This window comes from Camelus dromedarius, chromosome 17 (assembly GCF_036321535.1).
Source record: "Camelus dromedarius isolate mCamDro1 chromosome 17, mCamDro1.pat, whole genome shotgun sequence".
NCBI classification, from domain to species: domain Eukaryota; kingdom Metazoa; phylum Chordata; class Mammalia; order Artiodactyla; family Camelidae; genus Camelus; species Camelus dromedarius.
The window spans coordinates 36,796,518-36,824,400 of NC_087452.1; the positions used below are offsets into that span (position 1 = coordinate 36,796,518).

Below are 27,883 nucleotides of genomic sequence, written 5' to 3' on the forward strand. Positions count from 1 at the left end.
TCTAGATACATGATGCCCACTTTCTCACCTGTGATTTCTCTATGGCCAAGACTTTCCAAAACATTCACTGGAGGAACTCAAAACTCTTCTTGGTTCTAAAATTTAGATTCTTTTCTAACACCATAACTTGGTTTAATCCTTTCATAGTTCCACAAGTAACGAAACCTACAGCTCACATATGCCAACTAGACAATTTATCCTAAACAAATAAAAACACTTCAACATCTGTATGCACAGTCTAGGGCCACCTGAGCCTTCTCAGTTCCCTAGGCATTAACCTCTTCTTGGATAGGAGTGCTTCCAGCAGAAAGAGAATCAAGAAAGAGTCCTGGCAGCTATAGCTTGGAAATCTATAAAATAAACTTCCAGGGTGTGAAAAACCAGGATTGCCGGCTGTTCTAACAAATGTTCTAAGTATTTATAATTGAGTGAGAGGCTAAGGGGACAGGGAAATAACCCAGAAATTAGGGCGATCAGGACAATGCCCCACCTCTAGATGAAGGAACAAAAGGAGGAAGCAGATATCAGAGCCCAAAGGCTGAGACCAGTTGCAGAAGCTGAAATAGGGAGGTCTGGCCAAATGCAACTGGATTAGTGCATGAGACACTAACCTGGGCACAGAGAGAGAGATCCCCTAGCTTCTTCCTTCCTCCTACCCTACAATCTTGCCAGAATTTTTTCTTGTCCAAAACCAGCCAGAGGCCAGCTAACACCAGCGCTTAGGAAACATGGCCTGTAGGGGTCTGCCCTCCTGCCATACAAAGCAAAGCAGGGGATGGACCTGACAGCAAACTGGTGGAAGACCAGCATAGGAACACAGGTAGGACTACAGAACTGACCACAACTTGAGATATCAAAGTGGGGTTAGGGCCAGCTACTGCTGAGGGGCAAACACAGGGATCAGTGCCCTGGCAAATCAGACCAGAACTGGCCAGGAAGCGAGGTATGGGAGCTGGGGCAAGGCCAGCCTCTGGTGTGGACTCCGTCACGTGACCATGGCTCACCCCTCAGGACCTCTTGCCTCCCTTCAGGCAGAGGTGGGCACCTCAGGGTTGGCAGGCAGGATGGATGGCACACAGACGAGGAGAAGGGATATAGGAAGAGCAGAGTCACACATGACAATGTGCAGCTGAAGCCCCCAAGGGATGTGTACTGGAAAATGATAGGGACCACTACCCAGAAGGCCTGGGCAGGGTGGGCAGTCAAAGGGGACTAGCCTTCTCTATGCTGTATTTCTCTTCTTTAAAGGGGAGAACACAGAATTTTATGTACCATATTAAAATACTTTTTTTTTTTAAAGAAGGAAGAAAAGAACAGACAAAGGTCCAATTCTTCCTCCAACACAGGAAGGAAGATCAAGTAGAGTTAAGACGACTTCAAAGGTAGAAGGGAAGGAAGCTGGGCCAGCTGGTTGTCTGCCCTCCCAACGAGAGGGAAGTACCAATTCCCCAGGAATGGTCAGCTTTCTCTCCCTTTTAACATAAACCAAAACTTTACATTTGAAACCAATTCAGCTTCTAATTGAGAGCAACCATGGTTACTGCTTCTCAAAAAAAATTGCTATTTTCAGAGAGTGCTGTGGTTTCTCTGGAGTAGATTCAACACTTTTATTTCCAAGAAATGAGAAACTCAACGTTTAGTTTCATTGAGCAAGTGTAATAAGCTACCATTATTACAGACTGGGGATCAAAATCAAGTGGATACCTCAAAGTAAAGAATCCAAATGACGGTACCTAGGCCCAAAGCAGAAGCCTTTCTCTGGGAATGTGGAGGCAGATAAATCAGCCAGTTTCCAACCAAAATACTGAACTGGTAATTCATTCTCTCTTTCAAATCACATCTGAGAGGATAAGCCCTGGAAATCCACTCTCTACTTTCAGATGCTACAGAGATTTGAAAATTTGAAAGCTAAATGCCATGAGATGCACTCTCTGGGCGCTTCATAAACACTTGTTGCCTGATTGCCAACTGAAAACTAATGAAACGTATATTACAGTTCACTTGCTAAGAACTCCCCTTGCCTCCTGGTATTTGTGGGTAATTGCATTATGATCATGCAGCTGCCAGCCACACAGCCTCAATTTCCTTCCTCCTCCACCGTGAACAGCAAAAAGGCCCAAGCAGAAAACTCTGCTTGGACAGAGCCTGCAGCATATTAGTCCAGCCCAACCCCATGAGGGGGACCCGGCACCTTGATGCTTTAATTGTCCTGCTTCTGGCCCGGAAGGTGCTGAGGAGACCGGTCGAAGTGGAAGGTGGGTCATTTATTTTCTAACCCTCTGTGCATACAACATAGGAAAACACAACAAAGTCACCATATAGTGATAAGCTTCAAATGTGTCATCAGACATTGTTTGAGTTTAAGAAGAAACTGACTGGCAGTGTGGTCTTTTCTGATTCCTCAAAGAGAATAATTGATCTCTGGCTTCAAGTGTCCCCTGCTTAAACACCCAAACCTCAGGACTACCTTTATTATTGCTATTATTAATTGGGTTACACTGGAAAATCGCATTACAGTTTTAAAATCATTTTCTCATTGATTAACTCATATGAATCTTGTAACAAATCTGTGGGGTGGGAGGTAGGTAGGAAGCTGTCATTGACTAAAGCTGCAGATTCCTGATCAACTCATCACCCCCAAACCACCTCTCTGCTCGTCAAGTCCACATGTAATCAATTTGTGCGCCCAAGGTCTGGTCAGTGGTTTGTGACTTTAGCTTTCCCCAAGAGAACTGGGATGATCATGATGTCAGGCACATCTCCATGAACGACAACAAGAACGTGGGGGACCCCAAGGATCTACTTGCACTCTTGTCTCATGTTTCTCCTTTGCACAACTTACTTGCTGTTCTAGGAGGAAACCAAAATAAAAGCAACCTGGAACTTTCCAAATCATCATTCTCGCCCACTGTCAAACCCAAGTTACAGTCTGTGGTCTGGCCAGGCTCACAAAATGCAGTATTTGCATTGTATTTAAGTAACAAAGAATCAATAACCCAGACTATATGAAGAACTCCTACAGTACAAAATGAAAAAGACAAACAGCTCAAGAGAAACTTGTCAAATTATGTGAGCAAGCCAATTAGAGAAGAGGAAACTCAAATAGATAATAAACATATGAAAATATCTCAGATTTCCTAGGACAGTACTCAGGAAAATGTGAATTAAAAACAGTTAGATGCCATTTCCTATATATCAAATTAGCAAAGATTAAAAAGCCTAACAGTAAGTGTTATCAAGGATGCAGGACAGTAAGAAATGTCACTCACTGCTTGTAGGAGTATAAATCAGCACCAACACTCTGGAAAGAAATTTGACAAGATGTGTTTATGCTGGGATTGTGCACACTCTGCAACGCCTCTCCTCCCACAGGCTAAGTCAGGTTCTCTGAAGCAAATATCTGAAACAAGCTAAAACTCTAGGTCAATGCGAAAATGGATAATTAAGTAGTCATGATTATACAGCACTTAAAATGGATGGACTAACTCTAGAGACACAGTCAGAATAAATCTTGAAACAAAATATTGCCTGAAAAAACAGGCAAGATATTAAGTAAGATGGCTTTTGTATAAAAGTAAAAACACACAATACTTCACGTAACTGCGTATGTATCCTTAAACAATCTATAAAGTAAAACCCTGAAAACGTGAAGGTAAAGGAGATACACTAGCTTTTTTTGTTGTTTTAACTGAAGGATTGGAATCTGATTGTGGAAAGACACAACTGTATCTGTAACATTAAAAAAAAAGAGTTGAGGCTAATAAGATTAAATGATAAGATCTATTACATCAGGATGGCAGGTCTGAGTATTTGTGATAATGATCTCTGTACTTCTGTGTTGGAACTGTTTATAATTTTTTTTAAGTATCATATTTAAACTAAAGGGGAAGGGGAAAAGGGTGGGGAGGGATAAATTTGGGAGTTTGAGATTTGCAAATGTTAGCCATTATATATAAAAACAGATAAAAACCAAATTTCTTCTGTATAGCACAGGGAACTATATTCAATCTCTTGTAACAACCTTTAATGAAAAAGAATATGAAAATGAATATATGTATGTATATGTATGACTGGGACATTGTGCTGTACACCAGAAACTGACACATTGTAAATGACTATACTTCAATAAAATAAATAAAAATAAACTACAGGGGAGAGAGACTACCTAGGGAGACTAGACAGAGAAAAAAAGAGAAGGCAGTGTAGACCAGAATCTGAGGAGGGCAGACAAAGCCCTTGAAAAACACATCTTAAAACTGACACAGAGTAAAACAAGATCTGAATAGCCCTATATCCATTAAAGAAATAGAACTGTCATTTTAAAACTTCCCACAAAGAAAACTCTAGGTCCATATACCATCACTGGTGAATGCTATTGAACAACAAAGGAAGAAATAACACCAATAATACACAATGCTTTCAGAAAATAGGAAGAAGGGAACATTTCCTAGCTTGTTTTATGAGGCCAGCAAAATCCTAATGTTAAATACAGACAAAGACATTATAAGAGAAGAAAATTACAGATCAGTATCTCTCAGGCACATAGTGATATTAACAAATGAATACAGCAATATATATGTTCAAAAAACTAACATCATGACCAAATAAAATTTGTGCTAGGAACACAAAGTTGGTTTAATATTTTTTTAAAAATCTATCAATATAAAACCATCACATTAACAGATTAAAGGAGAAAAGCCATATATCATCTCAAAAGATGCAGAAAAGGCATTTCACAGAAATCAATACCCATTCACAATAAACATTCTCAGCAAACTAAGAATACAGGCATAATCTCATTTCACTGCACTTTGCTTTATTGCATTTCACAGATACTGCGGGTTTTTTCACAAATTGAAGGTGTGTGGCAACCCTGCCACTGAGCAAGTCTATCAGCACCATTTTTCCAATAGCATCGTTTTTTAAGTAAGGTATGTACATTTTTTAGAGATAATACTATTGCACATAATAGACTACAGTATAATGTAAACATAACTTTTATATGCACAGGAAAAACAAAAACTTCGTGTGACTCACTTTATTGCAATATCTGCTTTATTGCAATGGTCTGGAACTGAACCCACACTATCTCCGAGGTCTGCCGGTAAAGGGGAACTTTCCAACCTGCTAAGAGTATGCAAGATGGAGTAGAGCAGGAAAACCTTGTGAAGGAAACTGGGAGGAAGAAACGAAGATGCAGGAGAAAAACCTAGAGAGTGGGGTCTCATGCTAAGAGCACAGAGTCTTTCAAGGAAGGGGAGGCGGTCTACTGTATTACGTGCTACTGCGGTGAGAAAGACAATGACAGAGACACAACCAGGGAGGTCACTGGTGGCCCCGAAGAGAGCAGACCTCGTGCGTAGGTCACTCCACTTTTTACTTCCCATCTGCTGTTCTTAGGGTGCCTTAGAATGACTTCACATATCTTCATTCAAGAATCAAGCAAATCAACCAACAAATAACTTACAGAAAAAGGCAGAGCTTACTGAATTTTTCTTAGGCCTACTGACTGATTTTAAACCTAAGACTCTAGTATTAGCTATATAACATAATAGAAAGCTCAGTGTATGGATTAAAGCTGGTGCTCGAGGACTATTTATTGAATGAGTTAATCAACACACATGTTAGACCTTGCTTTTCCAGATCAGACATTCCTTCCCTCCTTAGAGTGAGGATCATTGAACCTGACCTGAACCCAACCCCTTTCTATCCCAGGGACTAGTCCTGACATTAGGAAAGAAGGATTTAAAATAACAGGAAGCTCAACAGGCTTTCCCACTGTTGACCGTTATAGAGATTTCTGGTTTTGCCATTATCACTTAGAAATAGCAGGACAAGTTTTCACCAAACTTGGCAGGTATTTTATGGATGATCTGATTTAAATATGGGCTATGAAAATTAATAATAAATTAACTTCAGGAGAACCTGGAAGATATCCTCCCAAAGACAGCTTATCATCTTAAAGAGAGCAAATGACTTCTGGTTAGCAGGGGGGAAAGCGGGGGAAGGGGTGTAAATTGGGAATTCAGGATTTGCTCATACTAACTACTATATATATAAATAGATAAACAACAAGGTCCTACTGTATAGCACAGGGAACTAGATTCAATATCTTATAATAAACTATAATAAGAATATGGAAAGAAATATATATATAGCTGAATCACTATGCTGTGCACCAAAAATTAACACATTGTAAACCAAGTATACTTGAAAAAAAAAAAAGGAAAGAGAACGAGAGCAACTGAAATTGAGGAACAGAAGGAACCCGAGGTGCCTGCTGGTCACACCAACTAAGACACTGTAAACCAAATAAGAAAGAGTGGTTTCAGGCCTCAACCAAGTCAGAAGTCACAGTATAGTAATACAAGTTGCAGGCAACGATCTACAGTCAAGCTGTTTCTCAGAAGGCAACTCCATGCAGGCTCCAGGCAGAAGAGAGCATGGATTGGTTTATTAAATGGCAGTGAATGACTTCCCAGATCAGAATAAATAATAATCATGGCTACCACTTACTAAGGGATTATTATGTGCCGGACACATGTACGACTTCATTTAACCCCTACAACAACTCAGGAGGGAAGGATAATTATTATCCCTACTTTAAAGACGAGGAGAGTGATTTTCAGGGATATTAAATGACTTGTGCTGCATCACTCAGCAAGAAAGTGGTACAATGGTGTTCAAAGCTAGGTTGCCCAATCCCTGGGTCCATCCAGCCTGACCTTGGGCTTCAGTTATTGTAAGGAACTCCATTTTGTCTTTTGGGCCCGAGCTGCCTCCAAGGGTCCGAGCACCTCTGGGCCTGGGGATTTACCTTTAACTTTCTCTGTAACATCTCATCCATCCAAGGGAATTAGAATCCCACCTACACTCCTTCAACTACCCATCTGCTAATGTATCATGAATGTTCAGTTTTGCTCTAAAAGCTTAATCTTCAGCAACTGGCCTGCACTCACTAATTGTCCAAAATAAGTTGGCTTAAGTTAAAAAAAAAAGTTAAATCTAGTTGAAGAACCATAGTTACGTAAAGAATTATACTTCATGCCAAGAGCCAATTCATTCTGCACCACCTCTTTCTAATAAACATAGCGGGAGTGATGGAAAGCAATGTCTGGGAAAAATAACACCTGGCATAGCCCAGGGAGACGTCCCCTGTAGAAGGCAGATCTCTGAATCTGACAGTAAAAGTCGTTAACTCTTCAAATGACAAAGAGACGTTATAACTTGCCTTCCTTTTTAGGAACACTTCCTGCTGCCAGTGTCAGTTCAGCATAAATTTTCAAACCAATTATGACAATGGATGCACTTACCTTTCTAAAAGAAAATCTTCACAAAGAACTGGGAAGTGACAGATACCCTTTACACAGGCCCTGGGAGGTTAATAATAGCAACAGCCAGTGGGAGTGCCAGGAAATGTTTAACAATGGACTCTCTGGCAGAAAAAGCCCTGATTTGTCGGGTTTGCTGATTTCCATGATGTAAATACTCCCACCATGGCGAATTTCAAGCTCCTAAGGTGACTAATAATTAACATGAGGTTGGGCACAGTGGCTCTCAGGAGCTGGTGCCAGCAGGCTCCAGGCCCCCGCTGGCGATGCTAGTATTTTTTAAACTCTTATGTGCTAGATGTGTGCTAAGTGCTTCATAATCATTTTCCTTGAATCCCTGTAACAGGCTAATGGGCAGTACTATTTTATCCCCATTTTACAGATGAGAGAAAACTCGGTCTTAGGTTAATTCAGTAATTAGTCGAAGGTCACACAGCTACTAAGTACTAAGAGCTGGCATTCGAATGCTGGCCGTCTGGTTCAGCGGTCCAAGTGCTCAGCCCCACTTTGATCCTGCCTCCCTTTGTGGTGATCATTCCTGCTTCATCTTACAGATGACATGTTGCTAAAGAGTAAAGCGCAGGCTCTGGGCTAACTGGCAGTGGGGTGAGGGGGTCTGACCCACACCAGCCATGGAAGGGTCTTTCTCTTCCTTTCCTGGTAAATGTCACCTTGTCCTTCAGGACCCTTGGCAGATGTTCCCTCTTCAGTGGAGCCTTTCCCAACTGCCCCAGAGTTGTTACTCCCCACATATTTTTTTCTTACAAAAATTTGACTGTTTCCATTATAAAATAAATACATGCTCATTAGGGAATATAGAAAATATCAAATACAAGGAGAAAAATCTCTTGTGGCCCCACCTCCTACTCATAACATTTGTTTCACATTCCTACTGTTGATTCATTCCCCTGTATGGTGTTAGTCTATTTATTTATGGGTTTATGGGCCTCATCCCCATGGGACCATGAACTCCTTCTAGGGAGATATCATGTGTAACCTCCTTCCACTGCACCCACGGCCCACCTCCATCCTCAGCACAACACTCAACACACAGCTGCCCCCAAATGAATCCAGACGCTTTATTATGTCCTCCAATTCATTAAATGAACCCTGAGCTTTTCCTGTGTATCCTCACAGCTCTCCTAATCTTAATTAAGATTGGTTTTCTTCATGTGTCCTGAACACATATTACCACATTCTTGTTGTCCTGAGTAGGCACTGCCCCATCATGCATCTTTCCTTACCTGCATCCCTCTCATCTTCTGGAAGCGGGCAATGGTGTCACTGATGGTGTACACACGTACGTGGCCCATGTGCAGCTTGCCGGAAGGATAGGGGAACATGGAAAGCACGTAAAACTTAGGCTTTGATTTCTAGGAAAGAATGACCAAAAAATGACAATCAGTATTCATCAAGCATTCCCAGGGAATACTATTTTGGCATTTTACCCAAGATAATACTTTAACATTTTAGAAAGTTTTCTTTTTAAAAAAATTCGTTCCCACAAGGTAAATTGACAAAAATATCAAATGCCGAATTCAAAGCCCTGGCTTCACCTAAAGAATGTCCAAAACAATGCTGAACAACTGCAAAGTGCTAATTACCCATATGTATTTTTAAATCCGTCTTTTTCTCTTTTAAAAGCTTCTCTTTCAGAATAGCTATCTAGGTCTTAAAGAACTATGTGTTTTTCCAAATGAAGCTCTGACACATATGTCCATGTACTTCAAGGAAACAATAGTGAATCACAGAGAAGTGACAACTCTAGAAATGGAGCCCCTCCCGAAATTCCCTGCAGCTGTGTAGACTTGGATGGAAAAGGGTCCTAAGGCACCGGTTCAGGTCCCGGGTTTCTTCGCTGTATTGTGAGCTTATCTCTCAACAGAAAAAGTTGAAATGGGAAGGTAATGAGAAAATCATAGCCAGGTTGCCCTTTCCCAGGGGGCGATCTACAGGAAGCCTCAGGCCAGGGTTATATAACTCTCCAGCTTCCAAAGCCGCAGCTTCATCATGAGAAGCAAAAAAAAAAAAAAAAAAAAAAAAAGATACTTGGCATCAGAACAGGTTGAACACAGGGCAGGCGGTCCTTATTGGAACACTGACTTTTGGTGCCTTAATTCTTCCACTGTAAAATGCTGAATATTGACACAAGTTTGTGCACACGAGAGGATAAGGCTCCAAAGGAAAGGTGGTAGTCATTTAATTGACTTCTTATTGGGGGCCTGTTGTTCTAGGGCAGGAATGGTGCTTTAATCATCTCCCCACCTCCCCCTCCCTGGCTGCCCCAGCAGGAATTTAATAACTCTTGGATAAATGTTTGTTGGCCCTTGTGCTCTGACAGCCCGATTACGAGTCTCTGTAGAGCACTTATTACCGAAGGGCATTTTTCCCAGCACACTTCACCAATCCTGTCCAGGTGACAGAAGCGTCCCCACTACCCAGCCTTAAATCTTCCTTTGGGGGAAAAGGGGTGCCTCTGAAGAAAGGAAGAGAACAGGTGTCTGCTTCTGTGTAGTCACTAAGGGTCTGGGCTGTCTGATATTATCAGTATTTTATTTATTTCGCATTTTGTTTTTCTCCTTCTGTCTTTACTCCCTTCCTAGAGCTCTACTAGAGTTCTTTAGGCTTTGCTTCTCCAAAATTAATGAAAACGAATGCAAAAGAGAATATTCATAACCATTCTTTTGTGTATGTTAGGGGGGCTATATTTTTTTGCTAAGTATTTGCATGACTGATCATTGACACAGCCAACTGGAATCAGGGGAGCAGAAGAAAACAGAAATCAGATTCTTGCCAAATTGCATTTGACCCCTTGCTTTAAACTTCCTTCAGCAAAGAGGTTAAACATATCTCTAGCAGGAGCACTAACATGTAGCAAAACAGGCCAGAGTGGTACCTTCCTCTGTACTGCCCACCCTCTAGAAACTAGCAACTGAGTGGTAAGTAAAGCTGCTTGAAGGAAGAGAAAAGTGAATAAATAAGGAGTCTGGATAAATATATAAACTAGGAAAGATGAAATACTGACGTGCTAGCTGTTGTCAATTTTCTAGAAATGAATGGAAAGTCCCACACTGATCACACACTGTCATTGGAAATGCAGATCCATAACTCTTCAGAAAACCTCAGGAGCTTGAGAGGATCTGAGATTCAGGAGTCAGTGGGGACTCAAGACTTCCCTTCTTTAAGAAGGTTAAGAGACAGATAATCCTCTCAGCTTGCAAACAGGTCCCTCAAATGAGGGGCAAGACCTCATTCTGTTACTTGGTGCAGAATTGGAAATAAACTGACCATCCACTTGATTCAAACCTTACTCATTGCCATGGGTTAGGCCCACTGCCTTTCCCTTGAGAATTTTTAGGGACATGGGAAAACAGCTATTACAGAGTTCTTTGGGATCTGAAAAAACAATAAAATCCTTGATATAAACTATTTCTAGTCTTTCATTTTAAAGTTCTAACATTAAACCTATTTTTTATTATAATCACCTTGTTTTTATTATAGTGACATATATTTTTCATATTATGTTTATTTAACAGTCTTGCCCCAAACATTTCCCACATGTAGCTTCTTCATTAACATTTCCTTTCTGTAGTCTGTCCAACAAAGATTAAATTTAGGGCAAAACAGAGGGATTTGTTATATACTAGCTAAGCCAAACTACAAAACTGAGTTTACAGAAGATATATAGAAAAGTACTGCTAGCAAGTCTTTGCTCTTCACAGATATTTTTGTTTATTGCAGAAAATGTATTAGGCTTACTGCTTGTCCCTGCCTTCTGCTTTTCTGTGTGAATTAAGTCATTTTCCTCTGTGACAATGAAATGACTTCTATCCTCTGGGGGTGGAAAGGAGGGTAGGAATTATGGGAGTTTATATTATAATTGAGCAGGAATCTGGTGGAAAAGGAAATTCTCATGATCATATAAAAGTGTAAGAATTTAAGCCTCTAAAAGAAATTAAGATTGGAAGCGATGGGAAAAGGCTGGTTTTTATAAGTGGGTCCTATTATTTTTGTCAACTTCTGATGTCAGGAGAAAGGTAACTTCTGTCTCTTTTATAGATGAATTTAAAGGATGGAGGGGGAATCCTGAGACCTTAGGCAAAATCCTTTGCCTTTGTGGGCTCAGCTTACAATCTGTAAATCAAAGATGAGGCAAAAGAAGGTTCCGTGTGAAAGCTCAAGCTTCAGAATCAAACGTGTCTGGGTTTGAATCCTGGGCTCTGTCACTGGTTAGTTGTGCATCTCAGCAAATTACCCAACCTTCTTCTGAGCCTCAGTTTTCTTACCCCTCCACCAAATGAATATGATAATGTCAACCCTTAGGGTTGTTTCAGGATTAAATGAGATAATAAATGCAAAGATGGTGGCTGACACACAGTAAAGTGATCATTAATCATCGTTGTAAAAAGAACTTCCATTTATGATGATGATGGCAAGATATTCAATTTCAAGAAACTCATTCATGTGGATTTCAAATGTTGCTAATACCAGAGTGAGGTCGATTCGGAATGCTTCCAAATCCACCAGCATCTAGTCATATTTTCAGTTCCTAACAAAGGTAACATATTTTTATTCCTCTTGTATCTTTCATGTATGTAACACTTCAGTTTGTAAAATGTGTTCAGTTACACATTTTGTCATTTGATTTTCCAAACAATTCTGTGAGATAAACAATGCAAGGAATCGGAGGCTTAAAGAGGTTAAATGATGCCACTGAGATCATACTGACTTGGGGGCAGAGCCAGTATTACTGCCCAGGCTCCACCAAGCACTGTCTCCACTTAATCATTCCTGGATTCAAACCCAGAGAGCGCCACCAGGGGATCACCCAAAATATCCCTAATACTATTTACCTGATTAGTGACACATCATTTATTTTGATCCCTTTAATTTTGTAGAAAACTACTCACTTAAGAATGCAACATCACAAGATCAATAAACTACAACTTCAAAATGTTTGGAAGTCACTAAATTATAACCTAAACCAATAGAAAAAAGAAAAAAGCTAATTTTAGGCTCCTCATTCAGAATTACACTGCTCCCTAAGGTCTGCTTCCAAAATACACTTCATTACATTAGTCCAGTCATGTTGCCACGAAGAATTTTCACTTCTTAATGAGGTAAAAGCCAAGCATTTATTGTATAATGATGCATTACATTCAAACTTTCCTTTTTATCATTTCACGTGTTATATGGTACATCTCTTTCGATACCAGATTTTCTTTGTAACCGATGCCAAAAACTATCCTTCAGTTTAACACAAATAGCTCCCCACCCCCATTTTTCACAGAAAGAATGAGTCTGATAAGAATAGGAATCATGAAAAGGCGGTTGCAGCACAGTGTGGTCCTGTGCGGATCCATATTTACTCAACAGCTTGCCTTTGGCCTAACCTCTGTAATTAAACATAGAGGGTCTGTATTATTTGACTGGTAACTATTAGGTCAGAATTTAAGAGTAAAACTCTATTTTATAGTGCTGTGCTCTGATCAGATTCAACTTTTTATGTAACAAATCACATCTTCCATTTGTCATTTTGACCAATATCGAGAGATAAGGATTTAATGCATCCAAGACTGATCCCCAGCAGGCTGGCTTCTCAGAGAAAGAGCTGCCCTCCAGCAGAGCACTCCATGGAAACTGGTACAGCCAAGTACTTAAGATATTTAATTCAGGTAGAGCGCTGAGCTGGTGCATACAGACCAGAAGCCAGGGATCTACTAACTTACGCAGCAAGGTTGGACTCTGGCCCCAGATCACACCAGGGAAGGGCTGGTACTTCCCAAACCATGATGGCAGAACAGAGTTGGAGGCCAATGTCATGCCAGGGGAGGGGCAGGCACTTCTCAGAATATGCTGCTGAAAAGTTCCACAGTTGAGGACCCCAGGTGCCTCTCCTAGAGTCTCCCATCTGATCCTGCCAGATCGCTGTGTGCTGCCCCACCCTGGAATGGACCAGGAAGGACCTGACACCTGCTATGGCTCCTGTCTTGATGTGTTTCCCCAGTAAATGCTGCTCCAGAATGCCCAGCATGGCGCCATCTGCACACACCTTGCGGGTACATGCACCACACTGAAACTTGTCCAAGCACCATCCTTGTCTCATTCCGGTTACCCCTCACAAGCATCCTAGGAAGCAGGTGGGCACTACTATTATCACCGCCCATTTTCAATATGAAAACTGAAGCCCAATGAGATTTGGTCATTTGGTTCAAGGTTACATACTTAATAACTTACCCAAGCAGTCTGACCCCAGTCCAAGCCCTCAGTCCCTCTTCTTGACCCTTTTAGAAGCTCTTAGAATACTCACATCAGCTTCTGAAATTTTGAAAGCCTGTTCTTTTATTCGTTGATGCCACCATTTCTCAACATCCTTTCTCGTCTGCAATGTGTACTCCTTGGTCCACTTTCCTGTGGCGCTGTAAATATCTCTGAAACAGCCCGGAATCACTCTCCTTCCCAACTTGATGACATCTGGCCCACTATTTGGCTGTCTTTTCAGAAAAGAGGCATATAAACCCAGTCTCTGCCAAGCAGGAGCCATTCTTCAGAAGGCAGGAAGGCCCTGAAAGAAAGGGTGGAGAGCACAAGTGTGAGCTGCCTGGAACCCTCCCTGAGCTTGGCCTTCCATTCAGGACAGCCCATCCTGAGCATAAAAGCAATGGAAAAATTCATAAAAGAAAATATTAATAAATCTCTCTAAAAAGTGTAAAATACCTGCATATCAAAAACACCATGAACAAAATTAGAAAGCAAACAATAAGCTAAGAGGAAATTGCCAAAACTGCAACAAAAGATTATCCTTCTCTATAAAGAGCTCACATATGAGAAATGAAACATTAAAAACCTAATTTTAAAAACTGGCAAAGGAGAAAAGGAAGAGGAAATACAAATGACTAATAAATATATGAAAAAGAGCAACTTCACAGCTAATCAAAGGAATGCAAATTAAAACATGGAAATATTTTGCTTATTGGATTGGCAAAACCTGTTATTTTAAAAATGTGCATTTTTATGCACTGCTGGTAGAAACGTAAAATGATTCCACCTCCCTGAGGAGCAATCTGGTAACATGTGTCCAGACCTTTTAAGAAAACTCCACACGCTTTGTGTTAGGGGCACCCCAAGACTCAGTGGGGCTCAGCATATAGCACATTCAGGGCTATGCTTTATTACAGTCTTGGAGCTCTGCTCAGTTCCCTTCTTTTACTTCCCAGACTCTGCTCTGAGCCACTCCACCACTAACCCCTGATGGGCACTGCCACTTTCTGAGGGGGAGTAGCCATTTTATTGGAGGACCAGGCCATACCATGAATGTGAAAGGTGTGATCCATGTCTTGTGTTAGGGTCAACTTGGTCCTTTTCTTCCTTAGCTCTGTCACATCCAGTTTCTTGTCTAGATGTTAAGAATCTTGTCTCTTCTTCCACATCCTTCCAAAGCATCAATCCCCACTACTCCAATTCTCTTTAGAGTCAGCCCAGACCTCAGCCTCACTTAGGGCTTAAGGTTAAGTTTTTTGAGAATAGTGGGGGTAACGTGACATAAGCAGGAGGTGGGAGGAGGGGGCTGAGAACTGGACCCAAAATGACAATCATACATGGACAGAGAAACTGAGGAAATGAGTAGAAAAAGACAGGCAAAGAAAAAGAACACATTGGAGAAGCATATGAGGGCATTTGTGCGCGCCCTAAGAAAGTGTGCTGGGAAAGTATTCTTAAAGGAATCAAGTTTTGTCCGTCCCCCCTCCCCCAAAGCCCCTAACTCCCTATGTGACCTCGGGCAAATTATTTCCTGTCTAGAAAATCAGAGTCTCCTTAAAATGAAAGATGAAACCCAGACGATCTCTGAGGATCTTCGGGCTCTAACATGCTGTGACAATGACCTGTGGCTCACAGAGATGATTAGAGTCAATGGATGACTTTTAACAAGACCAACCCCCCCCCCCCCCGCCCAGGGAGCAAAGATCCAGGGATGAACTGGGGTAGGGGAGCGGCGGTGAGAGGAACTTTAGCGCAAAACTGTATGTACATGTGTGTTTTTCTGGGAGAGAGTCCAAAGCTATCAACGGGGTCGCTGGCTCAAATAGTCTGAAGATCTGAATCTCGGAGACTTCCAGTTTGGAAACTGCAGGGCTCCGAGACCACCAAATCCAGCCCGCACCTTCCCTTCCGGCTCCCAGCAATTAGAAATCTACTGATCCAGGAATAGAGGAGATAAAGCCTTGTCTCTTGTCCCGCTGAGCCACGGTCAGGGGTTTACCTGCTCACAGGCTCTAGCCTGCGGATCCTTACGCCTCGATTCCCACCTTAGGCGAACACCAGTCTGTCACCATGGGCGCCGCCATGCTGGCAAAACAACAACTTTATTGATGGTGGCCGCCGCAGACACAGACAGGCGGGGGCGGAGTCGAAGGAGGTGGAGCGCTGCCTTGTCCCCACTCCCGGCATTCCTTGGGTCGGGGACAGCTGCATGGCAGTCCCGGTTCCGCTGTCCTGTCACAGGCACCGTCCCCGGTCGCCAAGCCCCGCCCTTGGGCACAGTCCTCTGCTCTGCATCTGGCGTCAGCAAAACTAGGGGTCAGATTCTTACAGATGTAGCAAGCTTGTGGAAGCCATCAGTTCGGCGGCCCCAGAATAACGTAGGCGGCACGTAGTGTAAAGACCGCTGGAGGAGTCCTGAGGCCAAAGTTCGAAGCCCATCGTAGCTACAGCCTCCTGTGGGGCTTGGGCAGGTCTCTCAACCTCTTGATCCTTAATGCACCACATGATGGTTAAAGCATCTTCCCCTGTATCTTGTAGCTCTGGGAGGGGTATTACCAGGCCAAGACTGGAGGTAAAGTGTACTTTTCTCACCTGCTACATGGGCTGGGAGTCAGGAAAGCAAGATGCCAGACCACCCACTTTCCTATTTCCTTGCTACAAATATATAAATGAATCAGTGAATGAACTGCAAAGGACCTGTAGTGTTAAGGTATACTTTTCAAAACTGTAAAACTTGTTTAAAGGAGATTTTGAAGAACACACATATGTGAGCAATCAGGAATCCCAGATTTGCTAATTGTGCAAAACTGGTTGATATCCTATAGGATAAGAAAAAGTAATGTTTGGGAGCTATCTTTTTCTACAGCGCTGAAATCAATTGTACCTGTAGCAAACAAAATTAATCCCATTACTTCTATGCTACACCTGTATTCTAAATCTTAACTTTTACAGAGCTGAACAATAGAAGACAAGCAAGTGTACACACCCCATAGCACCAGATAATCCCCAGACCAGCACTCCACTCACACACTGTATCTCTTGCCCATTTCCAAGTCTTTAACAAAGTTTCCTGATAGTTCAAAATCCAAATACTTTGTTATTCAGTGTGGTCTTCAGACCAGCATCAGCCTCACTTGAGAACTTGCTAGAAATGTAGAATCTCAGGCTCCACTCCAGACCTGCTGAATTAGACTCTGCATTTTAACAAATCTATAGGGGATTGTTAGGTGCATTGAAGGTTCAAACTCACTGTCTTAGCATGTGAGAGTTAGAAAAGATCTTGAGAACATTCTAGTCCAGCCTGCTCATTTTCCAGATGAATAAACTGAGGCCCATCAGAGCTGTCTAGCTCAAGGTCATAGCCAGTTAGTACAGTCATCTCAGGGTATCCCAGGGAGATTGGGTCCAGGACCCCGCAAGGATATCAAGATCTGAGGATGTTCAAATCCTTTATTAAAATGATGTAATATTTGCATATAACCTATGCACATCCTCCTATATACCTTAAATCATCTCTAGATTACCTATAATACATGATACGACGTAAATGCTATGTAAATAGTTGCCAGTTTGCAGGAAATTCAAGTTTTGCTTTTTAGAAACTTCTGGAATTTTTTTTCAAATATTTCCCATCTGTGGTTGGTTGCATCCCACAGATGGGGAGGGCTGACTGTAAAAGGTTTGGTATTCAAAACTGGGTCTCTAGCTTGCTAGGATAGCGTCCTTCCCAGACTGCAGAAGGAAAGGTTACTAAGAGCTTAGACAACTTCCAAGCCAATCCTCTCATTTCAAAGATGAGGACACTGAGGCCCAGAGATTGGATACAGCTTGCCTGAGGTCACACAGCTAGTTGATGGCAGAGCCAGGATTCTAACCCAGGTCTCCTGATTTCTCTACCCTGGAAATGGGATGCTTAGTTTAAATTGATATCATGGAAGCAGTGACTCTCACATTAACATACCACACAAAGCGATTTAACCTTCAGGTATGTCATATTGTATCCATATATAACAAGAGTGCCTTTTCTCTAATTTACCACCAACACTAAATTCTAAGTAGCCTCTGCCCTTATTTTGGTTCAGAATATCCCTTTCCTTTTATGAATTAAAATTAACATTGACATTTTTAGGAGATTGTTCAAATAGAATTTTTCTAAAAGTTCACTTGCTTTACTGAAAGTTGCTATTTTTACATCAAAGAAGACAGTAGCATGAAAGTAAATTTCTTTCACTCTTAAAGAGCTTGCTACAAAGATACATTATTAAATGAAAGAGACAAGTTGCTGGGCTGTGTACAAAGTTATCCCATTTTTGATTTTTTAAAAAGGAAAGGAAATAAATGAAATACATGCATTAGTATATACATGGAAAGAAATCTAAAAAAATACAACTCAAACTATTTCTTGTGATGATCTCTAGGGATGGGGGGGGGTTCTATGGGCCTCTTTCTTCATGATAGTTTCCTGTGTTACTCTTGCTTTTTCTATTAGCCTGTGTGGTAGGCTGAATAATGGTCCTTAAAGATATCCACGTCCTAATCCCTGGAACCTGTGAGTGTCAGTTTAAATGGCAAAGGAAACTTTGCAATGTGATTTAAATTAAGGATCTTGAGATGAGAAGATTATCCTGGACTATCCTGGTGGGTCCTAAATGCAGTCACAGAGAGAGGCAGAGGGAAATTTGAGACCAAACAAGAGGCAATATGACACTAAGCAAGACACTTCCTGGCTGGTTTAGAAGATGAAAGAAGGACCATGAGCAAAGGAAAGCAAGGAATGAAGCTCTAGAAGGTGAAGAAGACAACAGTATACATTCTCCCATATGATTCAGCAACTCCATTTCTAGGTAGATACCCAAAGGAATTGAAAGCAGGATCTTAAAGAGATACTTGCACACCTATGTCATAGAGGCATTATTCACAATAACCAAAAGGTGGAAGCAACCCACATGTCCATCAAGGGATGAATGCATAAACAAAATATGGTACATAGATACAATGGAATATCATTCAGCCTTTAAAAAAGAAGGAAAATTTGACACAGGCTACAACATAGATGAACCTTGAAGACATTATGCTAAGTGAAATAAACAGTCACAAAGGACAAGTATTATAGGATTCCTCTTGTATGAGGTACCTAGTTTAATTCATAGAGTCAGAAAGTAGAATGGTGGTTGCCAGGGGCAGGGAGGAGGGAGAATGGGGAGTTACTATTTAACGGGTACAACATTTCAATTTGGGAAGATGAAAAGTTCCAGAGATGAATGATGGTGATGAATGCACAACAATGTGGATGTATGTAATGCCACTGAGCTGGACACTTAAAAATGGTTAAGATGGTAAATTTTATGGTTATTTTACCACAATTTAAAAAAAGAAGGGAAAGAAAGGAAAACAGATCCTCTCCTAGAGCCTCCAGAGGGAGTACATTTCTGTTGACACTTAGATTTAGTCCCAGGGAAACTAATTTTGGATTTCTGACGTCCAGAACGATAAGAAAATAAATGTGCATTGTTTAAGGTACCAAGTGTGTGGTAATTGGTTATGCTATTCAGCTTCTATGCCTTTGTATACAGGAAAATATTAAGAAGACATTTTGTTAAATAAAGAGACTGATGCCCATCAACATTTGTTTGATTTCATGCTTGATTGGGTGTTGTATGTTATTAACATTCCAATTTGGGGGTCTTCAGAAGATTCTTTCCATGGCACCCTCTTGTCAAAGGAGCCTAACTCTCCAGAGTCAGACCCAAACATTAGTTGTCCCCTTTGAACAGGACTCAACCTGAAGGGCAGGTCAAGGTCAAACACGCTAGAGACCAGAGAGTCGTTAAAGAGAAGGAAAAACTCTCATACTTGAGTAAGCGCTGCTAGTAGCCATGATAGTGGCCAGCCTCGTCCTATTCCATTGGTCCCTCCCTTGAATGGAGTTGCTTCTAAGGTTTTACTGTAAAGTATAACACTTACTTTTAAGTTTTTGGTAAATAAACACTCTTTGTAGTATCTCACCTCTAAGGTACCACCAATACTAGCAATAACCCCCATCCTGGTCTTCACACCCTTGCGTATCTCCTCCCACACTATGCTGGGCTGGATTAGCATGACCAATAGAATACAGCAGAAGTAGGTGTATGTGACTTTCTACAGTAAGTGTGTGTGTGCGTAGCATCACTCACTCAGATGGTGGGGTGAGGGGGTACATCATGAACAAGCCTGTGGAAAGAGCTACATGGTAAGGAACTGTGGCCACCTGCCAGCAGCCAGCTCAGTGGGCTTGGAAACAGTTCCTTCAGTCTGGTCAAGTCTTCTAAGATTGCAGCCCATGCAAACAGCTTAATTGAAACCTCAAGGGAGACCCTAGGAAGCCACTCTCAGACACAGTGTGAGATAGAACATGTCTGTAGTTTTAAGCTGCTATGTTTGGGGATCATTTTTACTCTGCAACAGATAAATCATGCACTCTATCATGTCAGAAGAGTTTCCTCCTACTCTCCAGTCTAGGATCCAGTCTAGGGTACCCCATGCATTAAGATACAATTCTTCTTGGTTTCCTCCAGTCGGGGACAGCCCCTCCATCTTTGTCAGCTTTGCATGACCTTGATATTTTTGAAGAGTACCGGTCAGGTATTTTGTACAAGGTCCTCCTGATTTAATTCAGGATTTGTATTGGGGGCAGACATGCCTCAGAAGTGAAGCTTGAGCCCTTCTTGGTGCATTTTTTTTAAAGGAATAGGAAATGCATGAACATGTCTGTAAGGAAGTGAAGACTGTAAAGTCAGAGGAGGAATCAGGCAGCAAATGGAAGGAATAACCAAAGGAGAGAAGCCTGGAACGGTGAGAGGGGGGCAGGACGCCGAGCTCCCGGGGGTGGACCTTCACATTTTACTCTGTGTTAAAACACTGAAATTTTAAACAACAGACATGTTACTTTTGGGATTAAGAAATGAAAAATACTTTTTTCTTTTTGCTCCAGGCTCAATCTTGTTTCAGAAATGACACTACCATTTCTTTCCATATCATGAGAGGCTTCTACAGCACAGACACTTGTAAATTTTACTTTCCCTCCAAGTAGTCACTCCGTGTCCTCTACCGGCCAGTGTTCGATCTTCAGCCTGAATGGCTGCACCTCCCATCCCCCGGTCTCCCCTTCCAGCTTCCCGGCATTTCCTTCTCTGGGTCCCTCCTGTCTTAGTTTTCATTCAGCCAGAGCTGCAAACACTGTAAGAGCCAGGCTCTGTGTCAGGAAATGGGTGGACAAGGAGGAAGCAAACAGGCTCCTCGACATCAGGAGATCCTCATGTTCAAATTGTTTCTCTAGTTCTCTCTGCCCGGTGCCCCTGCCTTTCCTCCATCTGTGTGCCTTTCATATTATGGGGTTTGATCTTCCAAGTTTCTCCTCTTCCCCCTTCTCCTCCTTCTCCTCATCCTCCTCCTCCTCCCCCATCCCTCTCAATCCTTTTGGACTGTCTCTTTCTGGTCCCTCCCACGTCACCTCCTCACCCTCTTCCCACCTCATCTTGCCCCACCTACTCTGTTGGAACCTACCGAGCTTCAGACACTCTGGATTAATTTGAGCACTATTTTAAAACCTGTAATGACCAATTTTTTTAATGTAATGACCAATTTTTTTAAATGTAATGACCAATCTTTGCTGATTCCTTTAACATCTTTGAGTTTTATTTGAACCACTGCAGCTTTACTTCTCTACTCTTTGTTCATTTTCCTTACCTCTTGCATTTTGCTCTGCACTCTCTTTGATTAATACAAAAGCCTGAAATAGGAAAACAAATATATGTACGTACGACGGAAACATTATGCTGACACATTGTAACTGACTTTACTTCAATTTTAAAAATATATATTTACAAAAGCCTGCATGTCAGGATTTCCAGGAATAGGAGTCTCCATTTCTTTGACTGCTTCTTTCCTTAGTGTAAAAACAAGACCGTTTTCCCCTGCTTACCTCACTAGGTAAAGCAAACTCACTAGAAATGACCTTGAAGTGCAAGAGTTATAAATAATTCCAACCTGGCATTTATTTCCATGCTTTTGTGACCTTTCAAAAACGAAATCCTGGGCAGCCATGTACATTCTTATCTGAGCTGTCACGTTTCAGACACTGATTCAGATCCTCTGGGAACAACTTTGTCTTCCATTACGGAGAGGAAGGCAAACCCCAAGATTCTTGTAACTATCTGGATAAAAATGCCCCAGCTGTGATAAATCACTTAAGGTACAGATAGGCTTGTCATCTTGGATTTTTTTCCCCCTCACCTATTCCTCCCTCTTTTCTGATCACTGCTCCTGGACTTCCCTTTAAAAAACCATCCCTCACCCCAACTCTGAGCCGTTTAGTCTTGTGAACTTGACACCTCCTCACCCCCACCCCACCATCACCCCTGCCGCCAGTGCCCCAGCTCTGATGTCTGGCTTAACCTAATCCACTCCTTCCATCCCCTGACCACAGAAACAGTTGAGGCAGGCACATTATCTAAGCCAGACTAACCAGAGGGAAGCATAGGACTTCCGCTGGGAACCAAGAACCCAGATTATCTTTCCTGCTATGTGGAAATAAATATCTTAGGAATTGTAGCAGCCATCCCAGAACCAGATGGACAAGTCTTCTAAAACTGAAGGCAGGAAGCCAAGAGAGGAGTTGGGTCCTGGTGCTACAGAAGGGTCTGCCAGATCAAGCCCAACCTGAAGCCAGCTGCCTCTTAATCCTTTTCCCGACTGGACCTCAACCTCTGGACTTCTGTGTCTATCTTTGCATGGCCCAATTGTAGCAAGAATCCTGCTAAGTCAGTTAAGCCAGAGTCCCTTTGCCCTATGTTTGTTCCTCATCCCCCACTATCCCCTAGGTGATGTCTGATCACGCTGGCCTGCCTTCAGCAAGAATCCTGTTAGGTTGGCTTAGCCAGACTCTTCCCTCACCCTTCATGTCTCTTATTGGTAATTTTCCATCCACTGACCCTCACTCTGCTCCTTGGCTATAAATTCTCACTTTTCCTTGTTATATTCAGAGTTAAGCCTAATCTTTCTCCCCTTCTGCAAAATCTCACTGCAGTAGTCCCTATACCTTTAGCAAAAGTCCCCCTGAATAAAGTCTGCCTCACTATTTTAACACGTGGATAATTTTTTCTTTAACAATTCTTGCTGATCTGAAAGTTAAGCCTAGCACTGATAGGTCAAAAGACTCATGATGACCTCTGCAAACCCAGCGTCCAAGAGGTCAGTAACCAAGAAAATGTGAGTAGATACCTTTCTGAAGAGCAGTCTTGGCCTTGAGTGGCCTAGAGCAAAATCAGTACATATTTTAGGTGCCTGATATTAAAAAGTACCCATTTTGGCATTCCATCCAGGGTACAGTTTGCTAAAAGAGACCTCTTTTGTTGACTTTTTAAATTTTAGGCTTTTCTCCCCCTGAGATGCCTTACAGTGTTGAGTATATGAAAAAAAAACCCACTTGCAGTGACTCACACCACAATTATCCTTGGATGCAGAGACAAACCTTGGGATTTAAGCTTTTAATCTGTTCATTACAGGGGAGGAAAAAAATCCTTCCCATTGCTGCAAATCTCCTTAGGCCCTGTGATTGCTTCTAGAAAAAAATAATCCTATTTGAAGAAATACTGAATGTATAAAACAGTATTGAGTTACATTTGACCTGAGATATTCAGAATTTACTCTTTTCAGTCTAAGAGTGGGCTATCAGTTCCATATGTTTATCTGCAAATGTATGAAATATATCTTGCCCATCTTTTGGTGATATCTGACATTTTAATAAATAAATGTGAATAAGATCTTATAGGTCCTACACCTCTGCCATTAATTTGGGTCACACCACCTTTTGACATCTCTTGTATTCTTGCAGAGTTAATTAGTCCTTGAATTTGTATATATATATATCTCTTCTCTTCCCAAGTAGACAATAAATTAATTAAATCAATGATCACATTCCTCTGATCCTTGATCAGCAGTGTAGTTTTGTACACAGAGGATGGCAAGTTGTGTGTCATTTCCCGAGATCTAGTTTAGCGCGTTACAGCAGACGAATAGACAAAGCATAAGCTTCAGCTTCCAACTCTGCCCAATTTGTGAGGTGTAGGAGTCATGTATGGAAAGAATTTCACAAGTACTAGGCACGTGGAGGGAGCGTAGGAGGTGGTGGGCTGCTTTTAGTGGGAACGATGATGTAACAGCCCCTCAGTGCCCTGCCGTGGCTGGAGGGACTTGCCAGTACGTCCTTCACCTGACAGTGGCTTCCCAGTGGCTGGTGACAAACACACCCAGAGTAGAGAGGATGCACCAAAGAGTCTCTGCTTTTCCTACTCATCCCCTTTCAGAACAACCAGACTATGTGTCTGAGGAGCACCTCAGAGTTCCTTCTTTCTAGCCTCTTCTCTTTCCACTCCCTCTTCATTCCCTGTGGATCCCTCCCTCTCTCCCACAGAGTTTCTAAATCCTTAAGACAAATAAGCCTTTCTCTTCCTAATACTGGTTGTCTTTCATAACAGAATTTCACGTTCTTATGCTGAATGATCTCCTACCCACCAGGAGGGGATAGAAGATGAAAAGAATAAAAGCGGAAAAGGGACTGAAAATCCTGATGGCTGAATAATAACAAGGATAAAATCATCAGCATCTCCAGCACCATCAACGTTGTCTGAACTCTTGGCCTGGAGCCCAGGGTGAAAGTAGGATGGGAGAGGGAGGGGAGAAAGAGGAGTTGAGCTGAGTTTAAAAGCTTGATTGACCACAGGAGGAGACAGAAGAGAGGGAAGAGGAGGAGGAGGAGGAGGCTGGGCAGGAGGAGGAGACTGAGGAGGAAGAGAAGTACGTGGAAGAGGGAGAAGGCGCCTTGGGACAGGGCACACAATGAGATATTGTCCCTGGCTCTCAGCTCAGGGTGGGGAAATGCCATTCCAGAGTCTGCAAAGGGTTGAAAACAGAAGATGACACTACAGTGTAGTTAACAAGTCAATTGCACTACTTTGCAACCATTTAAACCTGGACCGTCCTGTCCCCAGAAAAAGGAGGAGGATGCTAACAGCCTTCAACTACAGAACCCTTGTTGCAGGCCAGGTACTGTGCCAAGCCGGGTGGCAGCAAGCTGGCTATCTCACCTCTCTAATCTTCAGGCTCTTCATCTGTAAAGAGCTAGAAGTGGTATCTACTTCATAGATTTATTGTAAGAACTCAGTGAGAGAATGCATATCAAGTGGTTAAAGGCAGTCTTTTAGGGGCAGTGGGGCTGCCCCTTCTAGAAGGTGTGGGTGGGGCAGGCATGGAAACCTTTCCAGCGTGTAGATCCCGTGAAAGTGTAGCCCACTTGGTGCTGATAAATCGCAAAGAGGTTCAATACTCTTCTTCAGGTTCCATCTCCACATCGTTTCCAAGGTACGGGACAGGGACATGGTCCAGGTTACTTAAACCTCTGTCCTCAAACATGTACATGCATATAATCACCCAGGGGTCAGATAGTCTGGGGTGAGCCTGAGATTCCACATTTCTAACAGGCTCCCAGGAGACAGCAATACTGCCAGCCCACAGACTGCACTGAACACAGCGAGGGCTAACTGATAGCTTTGGTGGGACAGAGTCAACTTATAACATGAAAGCAATGCAGAAGTAAGGCAAGATGCATGAGTACCGATTTACTTCCTAATATTCATTCTCTTAATTTGGGGAACAAAGTCCCATCTGAATGAATGGGAAGCTTGAATAATGAAACCTCTAATAAAAAAGAAAAAAGGAAGGAAGAAAGGAAGGAAGGAAGATGAAATTAAATGAAAGTGAATTACTACTAAGGCCATACAGTAAAAGGCGATAAGAGTTGAGCGAATTTTGCCAAACAGAGATTGGTCCTATTGAACCTACTTGAATAAACACATTTAAATCATTTGAAATTAGCCAACTGTTCACCAAATGGGGCTTCCAGAGTGCTTGGAAAAGATTTTTTTTTTTAAGAGTGCTTAACATCTCTCCACCCGAGTCCTGTTTACATATTAAATTTGCACAGCAGATCCAAAAGCAAAGACTAATCCCTATCAAAATAACCATGTTTCTTTTTGAATTGAACTAATCACATACGAACAATTCAATTCAACCCATCAAATAACATCTGGACATCCTGTACGTGCTGAGCAGCGTCTTCCACTCTGGAGATGAAGAGAAGACACTGAATGTGAGTTCTCAGAGCTCAGGGTCTAACGGTGGAGACAGACACGGAACTTTCCCGCATCTATGACAGTGGTCAGCACAGGGACGGCAGGGCACAGAGGAGGGACACATCTCAGCCTGGAGAGAAAGGAGACGGCGAAGTGGGTATAAATCAGGAAAAGCATCCTAGAGGGGGCAATTTGAGCAGTTCCTTGTTTGTGTGATTGGAAAACAGCTTCTGGATGTTCATTCTTCAAGTTCCCAAAACTGGATCTTGGGAGATGGGTGGTCTACTGCCAGAAAAGCAATCTCCGGAGTCCTCTGGCCTCCCTAGTAATGAACTGCTGGCTGGGAAGTCTTCGGTTCCTTGGCTTCTTTGCTAACCCATTACTCTCCCCCCTTCCTCCCATCCCTCTACCTCATGGCCAATAGGGAGAAGAGGCAGTGGTCCTGAGCAAAAAGAAGTCTCCAGGAATTACACTAATGTATGCAGTAGTATCTAATTAGCATCCTTTGCCAGCAGAAAGCACATAAATAATTCATTGGTTCTGCTCTAGAATGTCTGATAGAGTGGTCCAAACTCCCTTGCAGAAAGGGGAAGCCTCAGGAGCTGGGGGAAGGCTGAGAAGGAACACCAGCTCTCAGGCTGGAAAGTCTTCACTCATGGGCCCACAGTGCTGCTCTGATGGAAGTGAGCAAAGCCATGCATCACTTTCCTTTTTACCCAAGAAGGAGATCCCTATTCTATAAACAAGACCCTCTAAAAGAGCGGAAACTGACCAGTGTGACCCACTTTCAAAATGGAATAGAATTCACTGTCAGGAAGCCTTAAAAGACTGACTGGTGCTTTCTACTTTCTGTCTCTTGGAACACTTGCTCTGAACCCTGAGCAGAATGCAATCCAATTACCCTGAGACCATCCTGCTGGAGAGGCCATGGTAGATATTCTGGTCAACACTCTGAGCCCAGCCTTCCAACCACCCCCAACAAGGCTCCAGACACGTGAGTGAAGCCATCCTGGACCCTCCAGTCCACCAGCTGAGTAGCACTGAGTAATCTCAATGGACACCATGACGGGTCGATCTGCCCAGATTCCTGACCCACAAAATCACGTATTAAAATTGTTGTTGCTTTAAGCCATGGCAGTGGATAACAGGAACAAACAGTATTTAACATATTTTAGTTCAGTAGTTTATAACTCTTGGTTTTATATTTAATAGGAGAAATCTCTTTTCCAATAAAATCTCACATGGAACCCTAATATGTAAAGAGATCCAAGGACCTACTTTGCTCCAGGATGGAGGATATGAACTCCCTCAACCTTTGTCTCCCTGCCCCATGGCTAAGGCACCTCCAAAAAAGTGTATGGTCCTCAGAACACAATTTAAGACTGCAAATCCAGTCCTACTCCTTGTTTTACAAACACTATACTCAAAGTCCAAGGGCTAAATAGCTTGCTTTATGTAAGCAGTTCTCAAAGTGTGGTCCCTGAACCAGGAGCCTCAATACCATCTGGAAACTTGTCAAAAATGCAATTCTCAAGCTGTACCCCAGATCTACCAAATCAGAAACTCTGGGGTGGGGCCCAGCCATCTCTCATAACAAGCCCCACAGAGGGTTCAAACGCACGCTAGAGTGTGGGAACCACTGCTCTGTGGCACAGAGTGAGGTAATGACTTTGACTTGATCTGACCTGGGTTTGAATCCTGGACACTTCTTATCTTTGTGACTGTAGGCAAGGTATTTAATGTCTCACAGCCTCCATTTCCCTCTCTGAAAAGAGAAGAGAGGAGTAACTACTGTTGACTCCCTCTTCCATTCTTACATCCTCCTCTGATGGTCCCAGCCCTTCTGGGTAACTGAAAAGGAGAGAGGGCTCTAAGCCCCAGACTGATGTGGTGACTCTGAGCCCTGTTGAAAGAGTGAGTGGCTGTCATTTCCTGAATTGGGTTCTGGAGTTTCCTTCTAAGCAAACTTGATTAATTCAAGAAGAGCAGGGAAGGCAAGGAGGATATGCAACCACTGAGATTTTATTTACATTGAATGACCACCAAAATTTCTGAGAGGAGACTCAGGGGTCTCTAGCATGTGCGCTCAAGGGCACCCCTGTACAGAAGACCCTGTCTTTCCCT

General features: G+C 42.4%; 1 protein-coding gene across 1 annotated transcript in view; it reads right to left on the reverse strand.

The window, feature by feature from the left end:
• LARS2 (leucyl-tRNA synthetase 2, mitochondrial) overlaps window positions 1–15,719 on the reverse strand; it is a 132,546-nt gene extending 116,827 nt beyond the window's left edge. The window contains 3 exon segments of the mRNA XM_064496639.1: window positions 8,576–8,704; window positions 13,642–13,896; window positions 15,592–15,719. Coding sequence (XP_064352709.1) covers window positions 8,576–8,704; window positions 13,642–13,875 — 363 coding nt within the window. The 5' untranslated portion in view covers window positions 13,876–13,896; window positions 15,592–15,719.
• Between the last annotated feature and the right edge of the window lie 12,164 nt (window positions 15,720–27,883).